Genomic DNA, 18924 nt, shown 5'->3' with positions numbered 1-18924 from the left:
TTGAATTAATTTCAGGCATGGTCAACTTGCAAAATACCTTTGCCTAAAAATATTTTAAGTAGGCAAGAGATATTTCACCGAACTTATCGTACATAATTAAATAAAGAAAAATGAATGAAGAGAACGAAAAGGAAAGTCCTATATAAATATTGATTTAAACGATTGAATTATCGTCAGTCTTTCATCTAGCGTCAATAGGTCTGTGTAGTGTAGGATGCGTCGCTCTTTCAAAAATTATAAATCTTAACAGTTTATAAACTATAAAGTTTTATTGATGGCTAACACATCCCGCATCATCATGTTTCTGAGTGTCCACAAGGCGTTTACCACATTCCCATGGTTCCCAACGCCGTTACCCAGCCACTCGGCCGGTAGTTTCGTCACATCGGGGATCTGCGTATTATCCGGATTGGCGTTCATCTGCTTATCCCAATTTGATATGTAGCGATTCTCTACGTTTAGACCCTCGATATACCTGCGAGTGAAAGAGAGCGACGCATTTAGCGTGACGTCAAAAGCTAATCATCCGCGAGGTGTTTAGCGCCTAAGCCTACCTCAGATAAGCGTCCGAATGCAATACGCGACTTGGTCTCGGTGGTACCGCGACGAACATCGGCTCTGGCTGTTTAGTGGCGGGCAAGCTGCTTGTCTGAGTTGCGGCAGCTGAAGTTTCTACGTGAAATGTGTTTTTCCCTTATTCATATCGCGGTTATATAAAAAATTCGAAATAATATACAATTACCTGTCTCCATCGGCGGCAGTACCGTGGGTCCTTTCGAGGCCATGTAATTCCTGCGGGAATTAAACGGGGCGTTTACAAGAGCGCGTTTTACAAAACGACGTGCGAAAGAAAAGAAAAAGAAAGATAAATTCCTACCTGCTTCTCTCGGAAGGTGGTATTATGCGCCCGTGCGACTTGAGAATATGCACCTCCTTAACGTGTCTCGCGAGTCTCTGCACGCTCGGGAACGGCGGGACAGATTTCTTCGTTCGGCCGCAGCCACGCCACTGGCACTGAAATTCCACATCTGTAACATCGATAGAACGTTAGTCACAGTTTAATCCTTTGCGTCATGCGAGACGTCGTGCCACGTGCTGTACTCACCGCTAGGAGCGTTTATAAACGACGATTGCACGTGACCGTTCTGTTCCGCGATGCAGTGATCGATGCAATCGGTCATGTCCTCGAACTGCCAGTCGCAGTTGTCCCAGCAGCACTCGTACACGACGTCCTGCGTGGAGTTCGTGCCCACCGAAGCCGTGCCCTTCAGCTGGCCGCCGTCCTCGTTCATCTTGACCGCCCGCTCCTCCCATGCTTGCTTCTCTCCCGCCGGCAATTTCCTCCACTGGAACGAAAGTGGTTTTACGTTTTACGTTGATCAATCCCGTTACGTTACTCGTAAACCGTTGGCAAACAGTTGGCAAAACCTTTTTGACACTTGGAAAGTGGTTCGACGAACTGTTTCAATGGCTACTCTCTTCTTCATGAGAGACTGGATAATGCAGATGACATTTAGAGACGTCGAGAATAATGACAATGACATATAAATCGATGCGCAGACGATATAAATTGCAATGCGACAACGTGTGCAGAATTTAGATACGCAGAAATAGAAGATTACATATGTACTACTCTTATGTTAAAAGAATCCTATCTATTATAGTAAAAGATGCATTATTATTTTGTACACAAGACATCTATATTTATACGAATGGAAAGTAGCCATTGCGATATAATTTATTTGGATAAAGGACCAAGTATGCTGAATAATGCGTTTTAACGACCTCTATGCAAAATGACATCTCTTTATATATGATCAATTATCTTTTTAACTCCTTTTTGCCTTATCACATTGACATAAATGTCAGATGATCAAAGTTTACATAGTTCAACAAATTTGATGCTTGAACGTAGATCATCGTCGTGTCAATCATGTATGAAAAAATTTTATTCTGCATACATTCCTTCATCGAAACTTCATTGTAATGAACTAAAAAATCAACAGTGAAAAAGAAATAAATACCTCGTTGCCAACAATTCTGCTAATCTCTCCGAAGGACGATTCAGGATTGTTTTGCGTAATCTGCGTTCGCATTTTACTCGAATACAAAATATAGCCCGTAACTAATTTCTTACCCGCCGTTTTCTAAACAGAAGAGAAAACACAAATTATAATGTCACCGTGTTCATGTGAACGAGCAATATTGCCTTTTAACATCTCTCAACAGAGACAACATCAAATTGTCGATCTATTTGTTAAGACAGGTGGTGTCTTAAAACGGTGCAGAGAACGAAAAGAGGTATGTATGCTGGCATATTTCTCAAAATAAAAAAGAAAGTAAAATAAACAAAATATGACGTGTGACAATAGTTGATAAGAATGAACAGAAAAAAAAATAATAAAAAATAAAGTGGTCACGGTAAAGCCTACCTTCTTAGTCGACACAGGTGTCTGAGTATTGGAGAGCACCGGTTGAGCTTCCGTAGATCCAACGGATGGTGGACCACCAGCATCCATGCTGTCTTCCCCAACTCCTACTCCCACTCCCACTCCTAATCCTACCCCCATGCTTAGTACATCTGGTTCCAGCTTCGGTAACAATGGTGACGCTTCCTATACCATTTATGCTCATGTTACCTTCGTTATCCCTTACTACCGATCGCGAAGTTTTCGCGACTTTCTCCAGTAGTAAAAGTTGGTATATAATTAAAAGGAACGTCATCCCTTCTTTCGCGTCCGTCCAAAGAAAGCCAATCGCGATACCCTCCTACGTTATATTCTGTATACTTAATCTCTCTCTCTCTCGAATGTAATGTAACTGATGTATAACATCCGTTTCATTTTTTTTCCAATTCGACATCAATATATGTACCTCGATATACGTATATGTAACGCATACACAGTCACAACGTGTATAATGGTTAATTGGAACTTTTTGCATAAACAGATTAGTTGATATGTATACTCCAAAGCGAATTCTTCATTCTTACATTAGTTGGATTAGAATGACATGGGGAAGCAAGATCTTTCGGTGGTGTGCTTTGCGTTCGTTTAACATACTAGCGATAAACCCAACAGGTGCTCTGATTTAAAATTGTCGGATAAAACCGCTCGAAACACAAATACTAACACATAAGTTACATAATCAAAACAAAAGAAAAAATGAATATGCCGGCATAGATCGAAAACATGCGTGTAAATGCATTCTGTTGATATAACAAAAATACTTGTGTATCACACGCAAATAATTTAATCGAATTGGATCGACGGGAAAAGCATGTTTCGCCTTTCTTTTTTTTTTCGCGAGAGTAAAAAACATACTGGCGATCAGACTTTTGCTATATCAGCTTGCGTGTGATCCCTTGAAGGAACGTGCGATTGCATATTGTTACGTTACTAAAAAGAGATATGTAAGATTTCGTGATTAGTAATTACCATTTCAAATTGAGCCGAGCTGGGCGTGACGGACTTGACTTGACTTTGCGTCTGAGCCACGTCGCTCGAAACCTACAACACACACATGACATGCAAAGCAATAATCTCATAGTTAGTAGCATAGAATGAAATAAGGACATATCCTATTATTCGCCGAGTAGATTGAATATGCATTTACGTTAGTTAACGTATTTGTGTCTCATACATACCTTCGCAGGATTAATGGACCTTCGGAAGAAGTAGATCTCGTCTTCGGTCACCGCTGGCGTGTGATTGAACTTCTTTAAACCCTCTTGGCCAAACTTTTTTATCAAGCTCTTACTTTCGTCGTAAAACGATTCGCAAATGTACACGTCGTCCTCCGGTATCTCCGTCGGTCTGCCTGTACAATTCATCCAAATAACGTCAATTCGCCTTTTAATCGCATTCATTTAAACTCGTTAAACGGATGGAACAATGGAGCACTCACTACATATATAGTCTCCGTAATCAAGGACGGCACACTTTCCAACAATAGCTACTATGGGATGAGTACCATCTACGGTAGATAAAAACAATTCTTGCTTATAAAATAATTTCGTAGGCGCATGTGGCACTTCTGTAGGCATCAATAACCACGGGCCTTTGAAATAACACTTCCCGCTGAAAACGCAATATACGGCACGTTACGTATCACATAATACAAATGTTACAGTAATATATAAAACAAATGATTTAATAACTTACTCTTTGGTTGACCATATAGAATCGACCTGTGCTATTTGTTGCCTGCCTCCGTCTGTCGCTACGTAAACAAAATCGCCGGTTTTCACAGATCCCACGCACATGCTGTACTGTTCGTAATACGTGTTCTCCGTGTCTTCCGGGTTATATAGTATCACATTCTGCAAGATAAAAGTAATTGAAATAGTTAAGGAGAGGAAGAGTTGACATCTCGAGCAAATGAAAAAAATATTTCAATTCAATTACTAACAGGTCTTTCCTTTTCCATTAATTTTTCTCCCTCCTCCAACTCGGCGATTTCTTCTTTATGTTTCTCCAATCGTTCTTTATACACCGATATCACTCGTTTCGGTTCTAATGGTTTTTCTCTGGGAACCAAAGTCAAGTGGTCGGGATCGAAATTCCAGACCTTGATCTTCTTAAACGCTCGGGCTTTTGTGGAGTAACGTGATTCGCATACGTAAACGTCCTTTTCCTGGAAGCCTTCAGGCTGCATTCGAAAATAATCCTTTACACTTAGAACGCAACATCTGCCGGCTACTTTCGCTAAAGGTACCGCTACGTGAGCGTCGCTCTTAAATAATTCCTTGTCCAGAAATTTTCGCGATGCCACATGATACGTTTCGCTGGGTCTATAAAATAAATTCCCGTACAACATCTGCTGGCCGTCCGCGTTGGTCCAAAGTCTTTCTATGAGAACAACGCTATATTCCATGCCCCTCTCCGTAGGCTCGATGTATGTAAAGTCACCAGCCCTGTATACTTCTTGATTGAAACTCATAGAACCTCCATTATCGGTATTATTCGTTTCATTCGTATTTGTTTCAGAGTCCTGCAATAATGAACATTTTAAATTACATAGAAAGCCATAACAAGAAGCAGCTGTAAACTCGAAAATACAATACATTTTATACGAAACAAGACGATTTAACTTACCTTTGTCTCATTTCCATCGCAACTTTCGTCTTCGTTAGGTAGATTCAATTCTTGCTGCTGTTTTATTCTTTTAAGTTCTGCTACCTGAGTAGACAGCTCTAGGAGGGTGTAATTTAACGCCGGCGACTGTAATAATTCTCCCCCGCGAGTCACTTCATCACGTGTGCGTAGGAAAAATGCCTGGAGTTCCACGCTGTCTTCGAACGGTTGCGAGTCTGTGCGCGATAACCTCCGTGCTCTCTCCAGGCACGTGAAAACATCTTCTTGAAATCGATCCAGCCTTTTGTAAACTCCTCGATCTAATCTCCTCTTAATCAGATCTAACGACAGCCCTCGTACCCTGTATTTTTAACATTTAAAAAATGTATCTCTGTTTGTGCCTAAATACCATTTTTGAACCTGAATAAATAGCAGAATAATCATCTCGATAAAAAGATTCGAAAGATACGCAAAGCGCATCCGTACTTTTTGCCGTCGACGATATCGTGCTCCGGCAGCTCCGCCATAGAATCGGAGTAACATCTTCCCTCCTCATCCTGATGATTGTAAAGCGCGGTAAATATCGTCGCCAGGATCTCTTGGATGGCAGCCGACACGTCAGGTACACTCTCCTCATCCTCGCTCAGTTGCAGTTTACTTTGCAGCACTAATCTTTGAAGTATCAAGGCGTCCTGAAAACGTTGGTTATACGTTGTCACTCACTGCGATACCTGTACCCGCAGCCGCACTCTGACAAAAAGCTTCATATAGCAAAAGGACAATTGAAAACGATACGGATAAGATTATATTTGTCTGTTTACTTCTGTCTCGCTCTTTTTGCATCTTTTTATGTGCTTATCCAATTCCTTGTCTCTCAACAGGCGTATGAAACACGGCCGCACTTTCAACGGGTTTTGCGTCGCGTTACCGTCTAACTCGTTCTCCTCGACTTCCACGAACATCCTCGAAACTTGTGCGCGCACGCGATTAAAGTCAATGATAAATTTGGAAGCACGCCGTGCGAAAGGCTTCGGAAAATCCCGATAAAAATGCGCTAATCGCTAACAAGGTTAAAATGTATGAACATCATCGCGCGCGATCGATAAATTATATGTACAATTGTTTAAAATTTTATACAGTATCACGTGCCACGCGTCTCACGAGGGTAGGCTACGCATCGTTCGAATAAAAAAGCCTCGCACGACGGGATGAAATAAAGGGACAGCCGAGGAAGCCTCATGTAACCTCCAAACTCCGAACCGTAAACAGATTGGGTTTTCCATCTTTTACCGCGAAATTTCAATTGAAGCAATAAACCCTCCATCCGCCAGTGTTCCACCTTGATTCGAGAATCTGTATTTTATTTCGTATTCGAATTTTAGACTAAAATCTCTGGAAATAGTTTTAAATTTTCTCGATTTTCTCTGTTATTACTATCGGCTGAGAAATTATCAACAATTTTACCTTCCTATTCTAAAAGGAACAGTAATTGTTAAAATAATGAGAAAGATAAATATTCCGAGATATATTAAGAGTCAGTTTTTCGCAAATTAAATATTGCTAAAAGATCTCGGGCTTGATACACCGTTTAATTTTTTAAACAATATTTGGGAAATATTTGTCAGAAACCATGATTTTAGTTGGAATTGTATATTGTTAATTGCTCTTGCATCCATCACAGGTGGAGAACGGGATCTTATCTTAAAACGTCCGGCGTTATATATAAATATCTTTCAATGTGAAAATGCTCTAAAGGTAATTAAACCTCGCAACTGAAGATTAACGTGCAAACACCAAGTAGTTGCGTATTGTCAACCTTTAACCAACTGCAAGTTACTTGGTCTTGCATCAAAATCTCAAAGTATTTTTATTAATTCAATAATATTAATAAAAATTGATATGTGTAGGGTTTTCAGCAAATGAGATAATATATTTATATAACGCTTATAAAATAAGGAACCCTTGCTATACAAACCTTGTATATTTGCGAGTCCGGCTCGTTATACTTGCAAGCGTTGTCAAACATTAATATAAAATCGGACACCAACTCGTCCAAGTTGTCGTATCCGTTATTCTTCAAGGTCGAAGCTATCTTCTCCATATGTATAGGCTGCTTTATCACCTCGTAATAATCTGGATATTCATTTTTATTTGGTAATTTCATGAAAATTAGAGATAACTGCCTCCCTTTTGCATCGTGGTAGTCTTTTATAGTATCGTACAGGGTTCGTAATTTTTGCAGATGAACCGGTATCACTTTTTTCGGTCTCCTGAAGATAGAGAACGGGAGAAAAAGAGAGAGGTAGAGAAAAAGGTTAAAACGAACGAGCACTGTTACGTCCTTCATATGAATTACGACATACCCGACGTTTCTGGTTGGGGTCGATGCGGTGGATTTGGATCTAGGATTATCCGGCAAGGGTCCTAATTCTTTTACCTTATCCATCAAAACTTTCTCCAATGTATTAGCGTCTTCATATATCAATGAACCTTCCTCGTTATATTGACGGCAATTATTAAACATCAACTGTAAAAGACAAGAAATAAACTAAATATCTATGGCAAATTATTGTAATTGATCAGGCAAGATGATAAGTACCTTAAAATCCAGTATCAATTCGTTTTCGCTTTGATATTTCTCCGCTTTAATATTAGCTTCGATCGCCAGCATGTCTATGGGTTCCGCTATCACTTGATAGTAGTCCGGATATAATTTTTTGGAAGGCTTCTCCATAAACATTAACATAGGCTGCCGACCGTCTTCACACTATAAAGCAATACGGCATACTATACGTCGACCGACTATATGAAACATAACATTTTTTGGAATTACTTACAACGTATTCCACAACACACTTGACTAATGCGTGCAATCTCTTCTTCAACGGTATATTGTCTTTGTATTTCCCTCGTGTCAACAAATTCGACGCACGTTTAATCAATTTAGGTTGCTGCAAACTGTTCTCGGATTCGCTATCCGAATCGGAGTCCTATAGAGATATTGAAAACTTGATATATTACATCCGCTTTTCAAAAATACCGCACGTGGTAAAATAATTGTTTAATTTACACAGCGTCTTACCTGATCGAATTCTAAGAGTTCTTGTACTTTCTCCTGCATTATTTTTTGCAATTTAACAGCACACTGCAATAAAATGAAAAACATGCGTGAATAATTATACCGCAATTACGTTGTAGCAATTTTCCAATTTCATTCAATCGCTAAATCTTTTAGAATTTGAAAATTGAAGAATTGGGGAATCACTTATACATATCATATATTTTGCATAACATAAGTAAAGCGGGGAACACAGACTTTTGCATAACGCATAATAAGTAAGCATAAGAAAACTGATTGGTCTATTTCCTTATGCACATGTGTATGGACCAATCAATTTTCTTATGCTTACACATTATGCGTTGTGCAGAAGTGTATGCTCCCCGCTTTATCTTCCTAATAAATGTAATTAAATACAATGGCAGTTAAAGTAAGATGCGTTAACCACAAAATTCTTACCTTGTATAGTCGAGAAGTATGCATGTTATATTTCTTAGCATTTTCAAACATGATATTCATATCTCCAGCTACTTCACTAACAGTACCATATTCGCCTTTCTGAAAATGATGATTGGGGAGATGAATATAAAACTAACAAGCATTTTAATATAAATGAATTATCCTATCGTCATAGTACAATACATACCTTTATCTTTGTACGTATTTGTAATAAAGATATAGGATTTTTAATCATCTTATAGTAATCAGGATAAAATCTCTTTGATGGAAGCTTCCAAAAATATTCGCTCATCCTTACACCTACAATCCATAGTTATGTCATAAAACAATCCGTAACACGATAATAAATTCGTAATATTATAATACAACGCAAATCATACCTTGATTATTAGGAGCTGTCCGAATGGTTTGAAATAATTGCCATTGTGGATTATCAGCTTCCTCAGTCTCAGCGGGTTCTTCTTCCTCGTCATCGCTCTCATCATCTTCGTCAGGTAATGCTGCAGTTTGTGCTATTAATGACTGCGCCATGGTACGACTGCCCCTTTTGCTTCTCGTCGACGGTGCGGTTGTAGCGATCTTAAGGGTATTGCCAAATCCGCCGTCTTGTCTTCTCGCGGCCGCGGTAATTATCTTTTTCAAAAGTTTGGCATCCTTATAAATCTGCGAGCCAGGCTCGTTAAATTGACAGGCGTTACGGCACATGAGCATTAGATCTTTCTCCATATCGCCGAGTGAGCTGTATGCACCCTCTTGAATCTTCCTCGCGATGGTCTTCAAATCGATCGGGGTCTCGATGACGTCGTAATATTCGGGATAAAGCTGCGACGTTAATGAGAATTCAAGTAAGCACGGTATGTCAATTCAGTAACAATTTAAGGATAAACTACGAACCTTTTTAGACGGTTTGAGTTGAAACATAATATGAAGAGGTCTGTTATTGTCAGTGGGATCAGTCGCTGTCATAACCGCCGCAAACAAATCTTCGAATAGCTGCATAGTTTCCTCGTCGAGATTCGTAGAACTTTCCGAAGTATCTTCCGCATCGTCTTGTCGCGTCGTTACTTTACGCGCCTGAACATATTAACGGATTAATAATTTCACCACGGTGTACATATCGCATGCGTAACTCGATTGAATCAGTAAAAAAATTACCAGTCTGCCAACTTTTAGAATAAGTTTCCCCTTGGGTTCTGGCTCTTCGTACTCCTCCATAATACGATTTTTAGTATTTACACACAGTTCCCACAGTTCAGTCGCATCTTTGTATTCAGGGGAGGTACGCTACAAAAAATTATACGTGTAACAGGAAGATCTCATTCGCCAGGAAGTAAATGACTACGAATAACAATATACTACAAAAATTACAAGGTATAACAGGAAGGATCTTAATCATCAGGAAGTAAATGACTGTTGATAACAATAATCAGATACTTTACGCATACTATAGCGTTTATTTGAACGCCAGATTGATACGATTGAGCAGAATACGAATCTTACCATGTAGAAAGCTTTGGCGTTGTTCACCATAAGCTGAATATCAGCGGCGAGGTCGTCCATATCGCGATACTCGTCCGTTTTCAGCTTCTGTTGAACTTTCAACAGATCTATAGGATTGGAGACAACCTCGTAGTATCCCGGCTCCTGCCGGCGTTTCGGCACACGTATAAACGCGTCGCACAACAGGGATCCGTCCTCCTTCTTCTGATTGCGAAGTATATCGTACAGTTGTTGGCACAGGTCGCTCTGCACAAGGGTAAGAGGCTATTAGCGCGTGTTCAACGGCATACACGATTCATGTACAAATATGAGAGGGGATCACGGGTCGCAGGAATATCGAGAGGAAAAAGGCGTGCACACTCACAGGATCCAGTTTTTTCCTCCTCTTCGTCGGCTCGGGCGGGACGTCGTCGCTGTCGTCCTCGGTGCCGCGACTCGCCACCGACGACGTTCTACGCCGCTTGTTCATCCTGGCGTATCTTTAAAAAGTCACAAGGTACTGAAGGTACAAGATGATAGGGGGAGGTATCCTTTTCAGCTGGGTATCCACCACGGAGCGCCGCTACATCGTCCGCCGAACGCCCGGCCGCGGTCGCGATGCGAGGGGGCCGCCGCCGCAGCTATCGGCGGCGGGGGAGCACGAAATTTGTAAACAAATGTACGTGCGCATACATACGCTCGCGTACGTGTGCGCGTTGCACGTACATAAAAAAGGGTTCTTGAACTAAAAACGCGGGGGCCTTGTTCGTCGGTATACGTCGCGCGCCGCGCTCGTTTATCCCAGGAGGCGAGAGACACGTCGGGGCTCGTCGGGCGACGTGCGGGCGGGGGCCCCAGGTGCCCGGGGCACGAGGTTTCACGGGATTCCGGATTCGGTAAACTCGGTCTCTCACACGCGACACAGTCCCCGCGGTCTCTCCTCGTCGCTCGTGCGTTAGTTAACTCCCGCAACTCCCGCAAGTGAAACACGAGTGAATTCCTCGAGGGACGTCACGTACGGGCGCAGGGGGAGGGGACAAGAGAGAGAAAGAGGGGGGGGCAGGAAGAGGGACAGAGAGAGCGCGAGCGACACACACGGACTGGCAGGCTAAAAAAAAAAAATCACGCCGCCATGTTAAGTCGCCACTGCGCTTCGAAACGCGGCCCGACGCGGCCCCCGACGTGTGCTCCGCGCGGCCACGCACCGTTGGCGGTTTTAAACGCGCCGCAGGAGAACGTGTTTCCGCCGCTGCCTCTCCGCCACCATCGATTATCAACCGCGGCCGCGGCCGTGTCTCGCCCGCGTGCGGACGACGGGACGGGACGGGACGCGACGCGTTGCGCGTTCACGCGTCCCCCTTCCTTCTCCCTCCCCCCTTTCGCTCTCTCTCTCTCCCCCTCGCCCGGCTCCCACACCGTCCCCGGTACCGCCGCATTCCAAACCGAAATTTGCCGCCATGTCCGGAATGCGCGAGCCCGTGGTAATCCGCCCCGTCCCCGCGGAATCCCGGGGATTCGAGGGAAACGCCGAGGCGACGGCGATGCCCCTCGAGGTACCCACCGTTTCTCCTCTCCGTCTCCCTCTTTTTCTCTGCCCATTTTCCCCCGCCCTTCTGGGCTCTCACCTGTCTCCTCGCGCCCTTACGAGAGGAGTTTCATTAACGCGCGAGACATATTATGCGCGAAAGTCCCCTCGAGAAAGCGCAAGAAAGCGCAAAACACAAAGCCTATCCGCGCTTCTCATCCGCGTTCCAGGATGACACACGTCCCGGGCGACGCCATGCTGCGAGCGGCCGCGCTGATCGCGCAATAAAGGCCGCCTCCCCGACCGACCTTCCCCTCCTGCTGATCGCTCGGTATAGTCTCGGTACGCGGACCGCGGGAGTTTCCTGTCCGCTCGACCGCCAAACCTCTCGCCTTTATCGGCATGACAATTTATATAATTGCAATCCAAATAATTAATGAAGAGTACTGACATTGTTGACTATCGATAGATTCATCGACCGTCGATACTAGTTGTTAAACAATATTGGTTCGCAGAACTAAATTTATAATTCAACATAAATTCTATATCGTACACGCGCTTCGTAAATTTTATCCACACAATATGTTATCTAATAATTTGATTATTACATAAATTAAAAGGAAACTGTAATCGCACATACATATACTCACTTACGCAAATTAAAATCAGCAACACACACATAATTCTCTCTTGATGGTTTATTGAGAAAATTGTTTATAAAATAATAACTTTGACAAGACCATTAGAGGGATTTCATATATGTTAAGTTTTTCTCCTTTTCACGTTGAATCTTTCGTGATATCAAACTGATCGGCAGGGAAACGCAATGGAAATGGATTGGGTTTTAGTCTAAATTAATTGCTACGCAATCGTCTATTCGAGAACGAAAGTATTTCGCACGTACATCTAACAAGTTAGTAAACTTTGTAGATTTCTATAGCTTCAGGTATATTGGTCACTTAACACATACAATCCTCTTCATATATATATGTATATATATATATATATATATTTGTTTAGGAAAAAACACGACTCTCTTATAAAATTACTCCAAATGTAATAGAAACTCGCGTTAGATATTTTGAATTTCATTGCTCATTAAATTTTAAATGTACTTTATCTCGTAAACGTCCGTTGTCTAATAAGAGACAATGTAAAAAAGATTCTGGAAGTAGATTAAAAAAAAAACGATCGTAACGATCATATAAATCATTCATCGTATAAACGATAAAAATGTATTCGAGTGTTATTCGATAAAGTACATTTAATCGACTTCTATAATACGACGGAAAAATATCGTTGATCATCGAGACATGCATAATACTTAAATGCTGACAACAAACGAAATATAAGTTTCGTTTCTAATCATGAAAAACTGATCTCTATGATGGTTAGTTGATTCGAAACTAATTTACACAATTGCTATATGATTCTTTATCTACATACAATGTTTGCGTTTGTTGAATATTCTTAATTGTAAGCACGAATCCACATTCGGCTTACGCCTCGTTCTCACCATCAAGCTGATAGTGATGACGTCGAAGAGCGGACAGATGTAATCTCTTGGTTTCTAGAGCCTGCTCCAGTTCTAGGATTCGAACTTGCGCCTCCATTTCGAGCTTTTTAGCCTGATGTAAACTCAGATTCGACATATCTAGATCTTCTGCAAAATTGAGATACAAGAACATTTAGAAACGATGGCACGATGCGGCGATAATAATTTAATTTATCTTCTCAAATCAAATACCGTTTTCCTCGACAAGATGATTGCAACTTTTAGCAGTCGCCACAACGTTCGCCGTAGCTTGAGTCACTTCTCTCGAAGTTTTAGAGAGTTCAGTCAAATTGGTACTGTTTCTGTCAGCCTTGACTCTACTAGCGACGACCAATTGTGCGGTAGACGCTGCAATCCCTTGTGAGGCAACAACCAATTGCTCGAATTTGCCGTTGCCTAACACAACTTTGTCCGCTGCTTCTCTGTAGCAATACGTATACACACACACACACACATATATAACTACATTTGGAAAAACTATTAAGCAATTACACTTTGGTACTTTAAACTTACAACAAAAAATTTGCGCCCATAGCAATCGCTTTTGCCGCCGAGATAAGACCCTCGGACCACTGATGATTACGTTTGTAAAACTCAGTAGCGGAAACGGTTCCCTGAAGTAGTATTATTAAGGTTTCCAATTGTAATTTCTTTTTATATCAATTATTTATCTACTATTTAGTACATCAGGTATGAGATAGCTCGCATTTCTAAATGATTGTTAAAATAAACTTCCCGTACCTTTCCTTGGTCCACAATTTCTCTCTGTAGCAAGCGAGACTTCTGCACTAATTTCCTTATGCACTTCATTAGGTCCGTGCAGGAATCCAAGATCTGTTCGTTCACCTTCAGTTTCAAACCCGAGTCCGCCGCGCGAGATTTATCCAACATATCCTATTAAAAGTAAATCGAGAAGGATTGTTAAAATCTCTTGCCTTCTCATTTTTTTTCGATCTTGCAAGTATTTTTATCATTAAGCACCTGTATTTTTGCAACCGTTTCTTCTATAGCTTTATCCATACTCTGCAACTCGCTTTCTACTAAAGTCCCGATAATTTCCACGTTGTTCTGAGTAGTCGATAACGTACTTATAAGAGACGAAATCTTTTGTAATTGACTTTTGACATTTGCAATTTGCACACCGGTCATTGAGGACTTCTCTTTGATATAACTCAACATAATTAAACCTTGCGAACCTAATTGTTTGCATTCATCGGCAAATCCTACAAGTGTACGACGGGTCTTACAGAAAGCGTTAAAAAGATTGTCACATTCCAGAATATTTCGTTATTCATTTTAAACTGTTTAATAGACAAGTGTTAAATTTTTGTCAAGAATTTCTACGTTCTCTTCAAGATACTTCAAAGTCCCTCAAATATTTAAAGCATCTTCATGCGATCATAAAAGACTTACTGTCGGCTATACCAATATCCGTAGATGTATTCGAAGTGGATTTTGCATATATCAGATAGAGAGCCAGACAGTACGCGCCATGTATAGCAGTACGAATTAGCGCTTTCCCCTTCGTTGTATCGAGCACATAATTGTTGTACGCCTCTTCCAAGTCATTAAACGACTTTTCGGTCGGTTCCAATAAACTTCCAAGATAATCGGGCGTGCAAGTTAGCGCCGATATGGCCGGGTTATCGATCGTATGCATCGCGTGATGCAAGATAGATTCCGCCTCTGATATAGCGTTCACTGAAACAAATAATCTTTATAATCCCGTATGAACCAACTTTAGTAAAAATATTTATTTAATTACGTTTTTATTACTCACATAATAAGTCAAACAGAGCCGTGTTAGCGTCCGTTTTTACTTGATTATGGGATCGTTCGGCATCAGCTTCCAAATTTACTAACCGTAAATCTAGCTCTTCCTTTTGCACCAGCAAGTCATGCAGATCTCCCTCCAAAGCTGTTTTCTCGGACGTTATAAAATCTATCTTTGCTATTAACGCCTACAATGTAACGAATTTTCTTGTCAGCGCATATGTGATAAAATAACTGGGGAGATTAAAGCGTCAATTATAAAAATGTTAATTTACCAGATTTTCAGTTTGGACAGCGTCGAGTTTCTTTCTTACATCCTCCAAGTCTTCGCGTGCTTGCGCTACTTTCTGCGCTTCTTGTTCTGTCGACGTTTGTCCTTGCAGTAATTCTTGCAATCGTTCTTCCGCTTTTAACGTTCGACGTTCAGATTGCTCTCGTAATATCTTTATTCCTCCCAATTCCTTGTCCAGTTCAGCTTTCTTTCGTGTATAATAATGTCGTGAATAAAATGATGGACATAGTAGATAATAATTTTTATCGCCGATATCTCAAATACGTACCTTTCTGATTAAACTGATATGTTCTTCTCTCAGCTTCGAGTAAACATCCTTGAGTTTCTGAAACTTTTCTTCCAAGACTTCATTTTTTCCTTGAAAAGTTTAATAAAAGCAAAATCATTAATTGTTTAAAAACATATACACGTTTTTAAAAAATGCACAATCGCAAAGAAATTAATATCTCACCAACCTTCTATTTCGTGGACTCTTGTCAACGTAGCTGCGTTTTCCTTCATTAACTTTTGACATGTTTGCTTCTCCGTTACGATTTCATTACTCTAAAAGATTTGCACAACGTAAGTTCACGAAACAGAGTGAAATTATTAAAGATGCAGGATAAGCAGAAAGAGTTACTTACTTTGGTAGAAAGAGTCGACTCCAATTCTAGAACGCGATTTCTAAAATCCACAACTATCTGTTGATGGTCCATTAACAAATGATTTACTTCTTGCCTCTGACGAACGTTTTCTTGATACAAATGATCAATAAGGCTGTCTCTGAAAGAGTATGTATTTGTAATATAGAAAAAGCTTGTAGGTATCTCCCGCTTGTCAAGATAACTCAAGATAGTTCGGTGGAGGGGGTACATCCTCATTCTTCGCGCATGCACAATTGTGCGGCCGCCGGAAGCAAAATATAACTGCGCATGTGCAAGGGATGAAAATATACCCCCTTGCCCCACTTATCTTAGCACAGGCAAGATAATGCTCTATTTATATATACTCTATTTATATATACTATATCTATGTGATTTGTAAAAAAAATAGATACAAAAAATAGATTGTTATCATATCTTGCTTGATTTTCAATTAGGAAAAACGGAATAAAACGGTAATACGGGAAAAGAAAAAAAAATGTTATTCTCATACCTTTCTGCAAGAGCATCGGGTGATATTGAGCCATTTCGTGTATTCACAGAATCCAACTGGTCGCCCGTTAATGATCCTGTATCAGATGTATCAATAAGGTTTTCTATGGCAGTCTCGGAATCTATAGATGCTTCGGGCGGAAGTATCACTATCGGCGTGACGTACGTTCTCAACTCGGCTTGTATTAAAAAGTTTGGTGGCTTCTGAAATATATGCACAAGAAATATTTATAGAACATATATAAATTCTCTTGTACATTAATTATTAATTAAAGACTTTACCTCAGGTAACGACGGAATTGTTATCAAATGTTTAAAATATTGCATATGTTTGATAGTATTGTAAAAGCTCTTCAGCTCATGGAACTGCTTCGTGAATCTATCGCGGTGTCCGGTTAATGTGTCCGCCGGGAGCGCACCGTGGAGTTTAAACAGGATTTTCACGCAGCAATCATACAGCTGCGAGGCGTCCTGAATGCATGGAATTAAAGGCGCGAGTCGACACTGGCCACACGGCGTCATCGAATTGGATCGTGATAAATCCAGAGAACCGAAAACTGCAATTATAGAGCTCAAAAAACACTGTTCTACGAAAAGTCATATCTCAAACGAGATAATGGGCGAAAATAATCGCAAAATCTTCAATCTAGCATGTTAAGTTCAACGTTTTGACGTACCTGCATGTTGCAAATTCAAAATGTCATCCATATAATCGAACATTTCAACAGACATCTGGAAGCTAAAAAAAAGAAATCAATTGCATATATATACCATATTACATAAAAAAAAGTTACAAGAAAAACGTAACTCACTATATATTGATATCATTTTCTCCAATTGCTTCGAGCTCTTCCGGCGTTACATGCAAATTTCCAGGTAAGCGCGGGTTTCGTTTATGGTAATCTAATTTAGTTATTAGCAGTCTTGTGTAAAGCTGTATGAGACGACCGTAGCCGTCTCTGAGATGTTGCCAGAGTTTTCCGATGTCCTCCAACTTGCCGCGATACCGCTGGGAGTCGACGATAACCCGAGGATGTCCCTCGCGCAATACTTGGTGCAGCACATGACAAAATTTCCATGCGACGATCTGATTTTCCATCAACGGCTGCCTCAGCATATACGTCCAGAAGATGCAGCCGCTCTTCTCTCGATACGTACCAATGATGGCACCTATTCGTTTATAAGGAACTTTTCTCTTTCTATCTTGATTGTATATCTCTTGGATATACATTGATAATAAATGCTACGAGTATATTATCGTATTCCAAACTAGAAAAGGATACTTCGGACATGTTTCACCTTGACCGGCGTTTCCGTCGCGTTTACAGCCTTCCCGATGCTAATACTCTATAAATAATAAACAATCGTACGTTTACACGATAAAGTTCAAAAGAAATGATTAATTAGAGCTTCACCCGTTGGGGTATCTAAACCTCAACGTTTTCCCGTTAACTTTTTTAAAAGGGACGCTCGGTGTCGTCCCAACTCATTCAGGATATGAGATAATTGTGATATTCCAACGTATGTAGCGCGATCTCTTGACTCACCAGTTGATGAAGCTGTTTATCAGTCAGCGGTATTGTGGTCATGATGATACCATAATAAATTCACCGAGGAGAGAAGGAAAGAGGTACGAAGGCGGGCGAAAACGACACGTCAAAATATCGCACGCAAATCGGATATCGCTCATCAATTCACAGGTCGCCTCGTGTCATTCCCGACCCGAACGTGGACCCGCGACTCTCGTCACTCTCGCCGCCGCGACGTATATTATCCGCGAAGCTGCAAGTTGAAAATGATCATTATTCACAAAATTATCATGTGCAGACCGCAGAGGAGAGAGAGCGCGTCGCTCGCGGGGGACGGAGACCGGGAGACGTCGGTGACTCGGGAACGTTCGCGGGAGGGAAGCTGCCGCAAGCGGGGCCGGGGGCGGCGGGGGGCCCCCCTCCCGAGTTGCTTGACCTCGGCGGCGGGTGCGGCGTTGTACCTGAAACCCCCGTGATACACGGGCGCGACTTCCACGGTCCTCAGGTCGGCCTTCTTCTCAGCTGCGGCACGCGATCCCCTCGGCGGGACAGCGGGGACATGGCTCGCGCGATGACACGTCGAGGGGCCTGCGTCCTCTCACGAGCGTGACAGCCGCGGACGCGTCATTCCGCGTGTGACTCCGCTCCACCCGTGGGTGTCGACGCCACCGCTCATGCGAGCGGATCGGAGCGGATCCGCGAGAACGTGGCGATGACTCCGGCGCGCCGGCCGTTCCCTCTCCGTATCCGGATTTGATTTTTTTTTGTCTTCTTCTTCTTCTTTCCTCCCGTCGAGCGCCGGAGGAACGACGAATAACTAACAGTGTGTGTGGAGTACTGTGGAGAGAGAATTGATAACAAACAACCACACGGACACGCAACACCGGAAAGCCGAGCGCGGGATACGCCGTCGCCATCGAACGGCGGACGAGATAAATTTTTTCTGGAGAGTCTCTCTTACCGACACGTTTCATATTAATTATTTTAAAATAAATTTTATAATAGTAAATGTTAAAAGGATCGTCCATAAGTTTAACAAATTTGTT

The 18924-nt window shown here is 41.6% G+C and overlaps 2 protein-coding genes across 9 annotated transcripts; both read right to left on the bottom strand.

The window, feature by feature from the left end:
* Window positions 1-250: 250 nt before the first annotated feature.
* Polybromo (protein polybromo) lies at window positions 251-11867 on the bottom strand. 8 transcript variants are annotated; one of them, XM_071702552.1, is made up of 27 exons: window positions 11697-11867; window positions 10457-10571; window positions 10093-10338; window positions 9748-9876; window positions 9487-9666; window positions 8973-9414; window positions 8780-8892; window positions 8593-8691; window positions 8158-8220; window positions 7913-8065; window positions 7675-7842; window positions 7439-7602; window positions 7051-7345; window positions 5562-5767; window positions 5097-5436; window positions 4411-4992; window positions 4164-4321; window positions 3907-4079; window positions 3647-3819; window positions 3438-3509; window positions 2433-2615; window positions 2025-2147; window positions 1106-1346; window positions 878-1028; window positions 743-792; window positions 555-672; window positions 251-475 (listed from the first exon to the last, which is right to left on the bottom strand). In XM_071702552.1, exons 2-27 carry the CDS (start codon window positions 10559-10561, stop codon window positions 259-261), a joined length of 4944 nt encoding a protein of 1647 aa, XP_071558653.1. In that variant the 5' UTR covers window positions 10562-10571; window positions 11697-11867; the 3' UTR covers window positions 251-258. The 8 variants fall into 8 exon arrangements, with proteins under 8 accessions (XP_071558653.1, XP_071558650.1, XP_071558652.1 ...); XM_071702549.1 differs by lacking the exon at window positions 11697-11867 and adding an exon at window positions 11633-11685; XM_071702551.1 differs by lacking the exon at window positions 11697-11867 and adding an exon at window positions 11633-11685 and having other exon boundaries at window positions 555-663.
* A 409-nt stretch (window positions 11868-12276) lies between these two features.
* On the bottom strand, window positions 12277-18779 carry Hip1 (Huntingtin interacting protein 1). The gene is made up of 18 exons (XM_071702559.1): window positions 18340-18779; window positions 17897-18131; window positions 17633-17696; window positions 17162-17519; window positions 17027-17088; window positions 16632-16906; window positions 16351-16553; window positions 15840-15978; window positions 15672-15759; window positions 15485-15573; window positions 15200-15403; window positions 14932-15112; window positions 14565-14852; window positions 14133-14374; window positions 13893-14045; window positions 13665-13765; window positions 13344-13573; window positions 12277-13259 (listed from the first exon to the last, which is right to left on the bottom strand). The coding sequence occupies exons 2-18, from the start codon at window positions 17936-17938 to the stop codon at window positions 13096-13098; spliced, it is 2883 nt and encodes a 960-aa protein (XP_071558660.1). The 5' UTR covers window positions 17939-18131; window positions 18340-18779; the 3' UTR covers window positions 12277-13095.
* Between the last annotated feature and the right edge of the window lie 145 nt (window positions 18780-18924).

The sequence above is a fragment of the Temnothorax nylanderi genome, unplaced genomic scaffold (assembly GCF_030848795.1).
Source record: "Temnothorax nylanderi isolate EJ_2023f unplaced genomic scaffold, tnyl_v1.0 TNYL_tig0031_pilon, whole genome shotgun sequence".
NCBI lineage: Eukaryota > Metazoa > Arthropoda > Insecta > Hymenoptera > Formicidae > Temnothorax > Temnothorax nylanderi.
Note: the sequence above shows the minus strand (reverse complement) of the source record. Positions and strands in the feature narration are given on the sequence as shown.

Coding starts and splice junctions, on each gene's coding strand:
- Polybromo (XM_071702549.1), bottom strand. CDS start 11,670: ATGGGCAGAGAAAAAGAGGGAGACGGAGAGGAGAAACG. Junction 7,603..7,674: donor AATTGATACTGGATTTTAAG/GTACTTATCATC, acceptor TGTCTTTTACAG/TTGATGTTTAATAATTGCCG. Junction 7,346..7,438: donor ACCCCAACCAGAAACGTCGG/GTATGTCGTAAT, acceptor CTCTATCTTCAG/GAGACCGAAAAAAGTGATAC.
- Hip1 (XM_071702559.1), bottom strand. CDS start 17,938: ATGACCACAATACCGCTGACTGATAAACAGCTTCATCAACTG. Junction 17,520..17,632: donor CAAGGTGAAACATGTCCGAA/GTATCCTTTTCT, acceptor ATAAACGAATAG/GTGCCATCATTGGTACGTAT. Junction 13,574..13,664: donor ATGGGCGCAAATTTTTTGTT/GTAAGTTTAAAG, acceptor GTATTGCTACAG/AGAAGCAGCGGACAAAGTTG.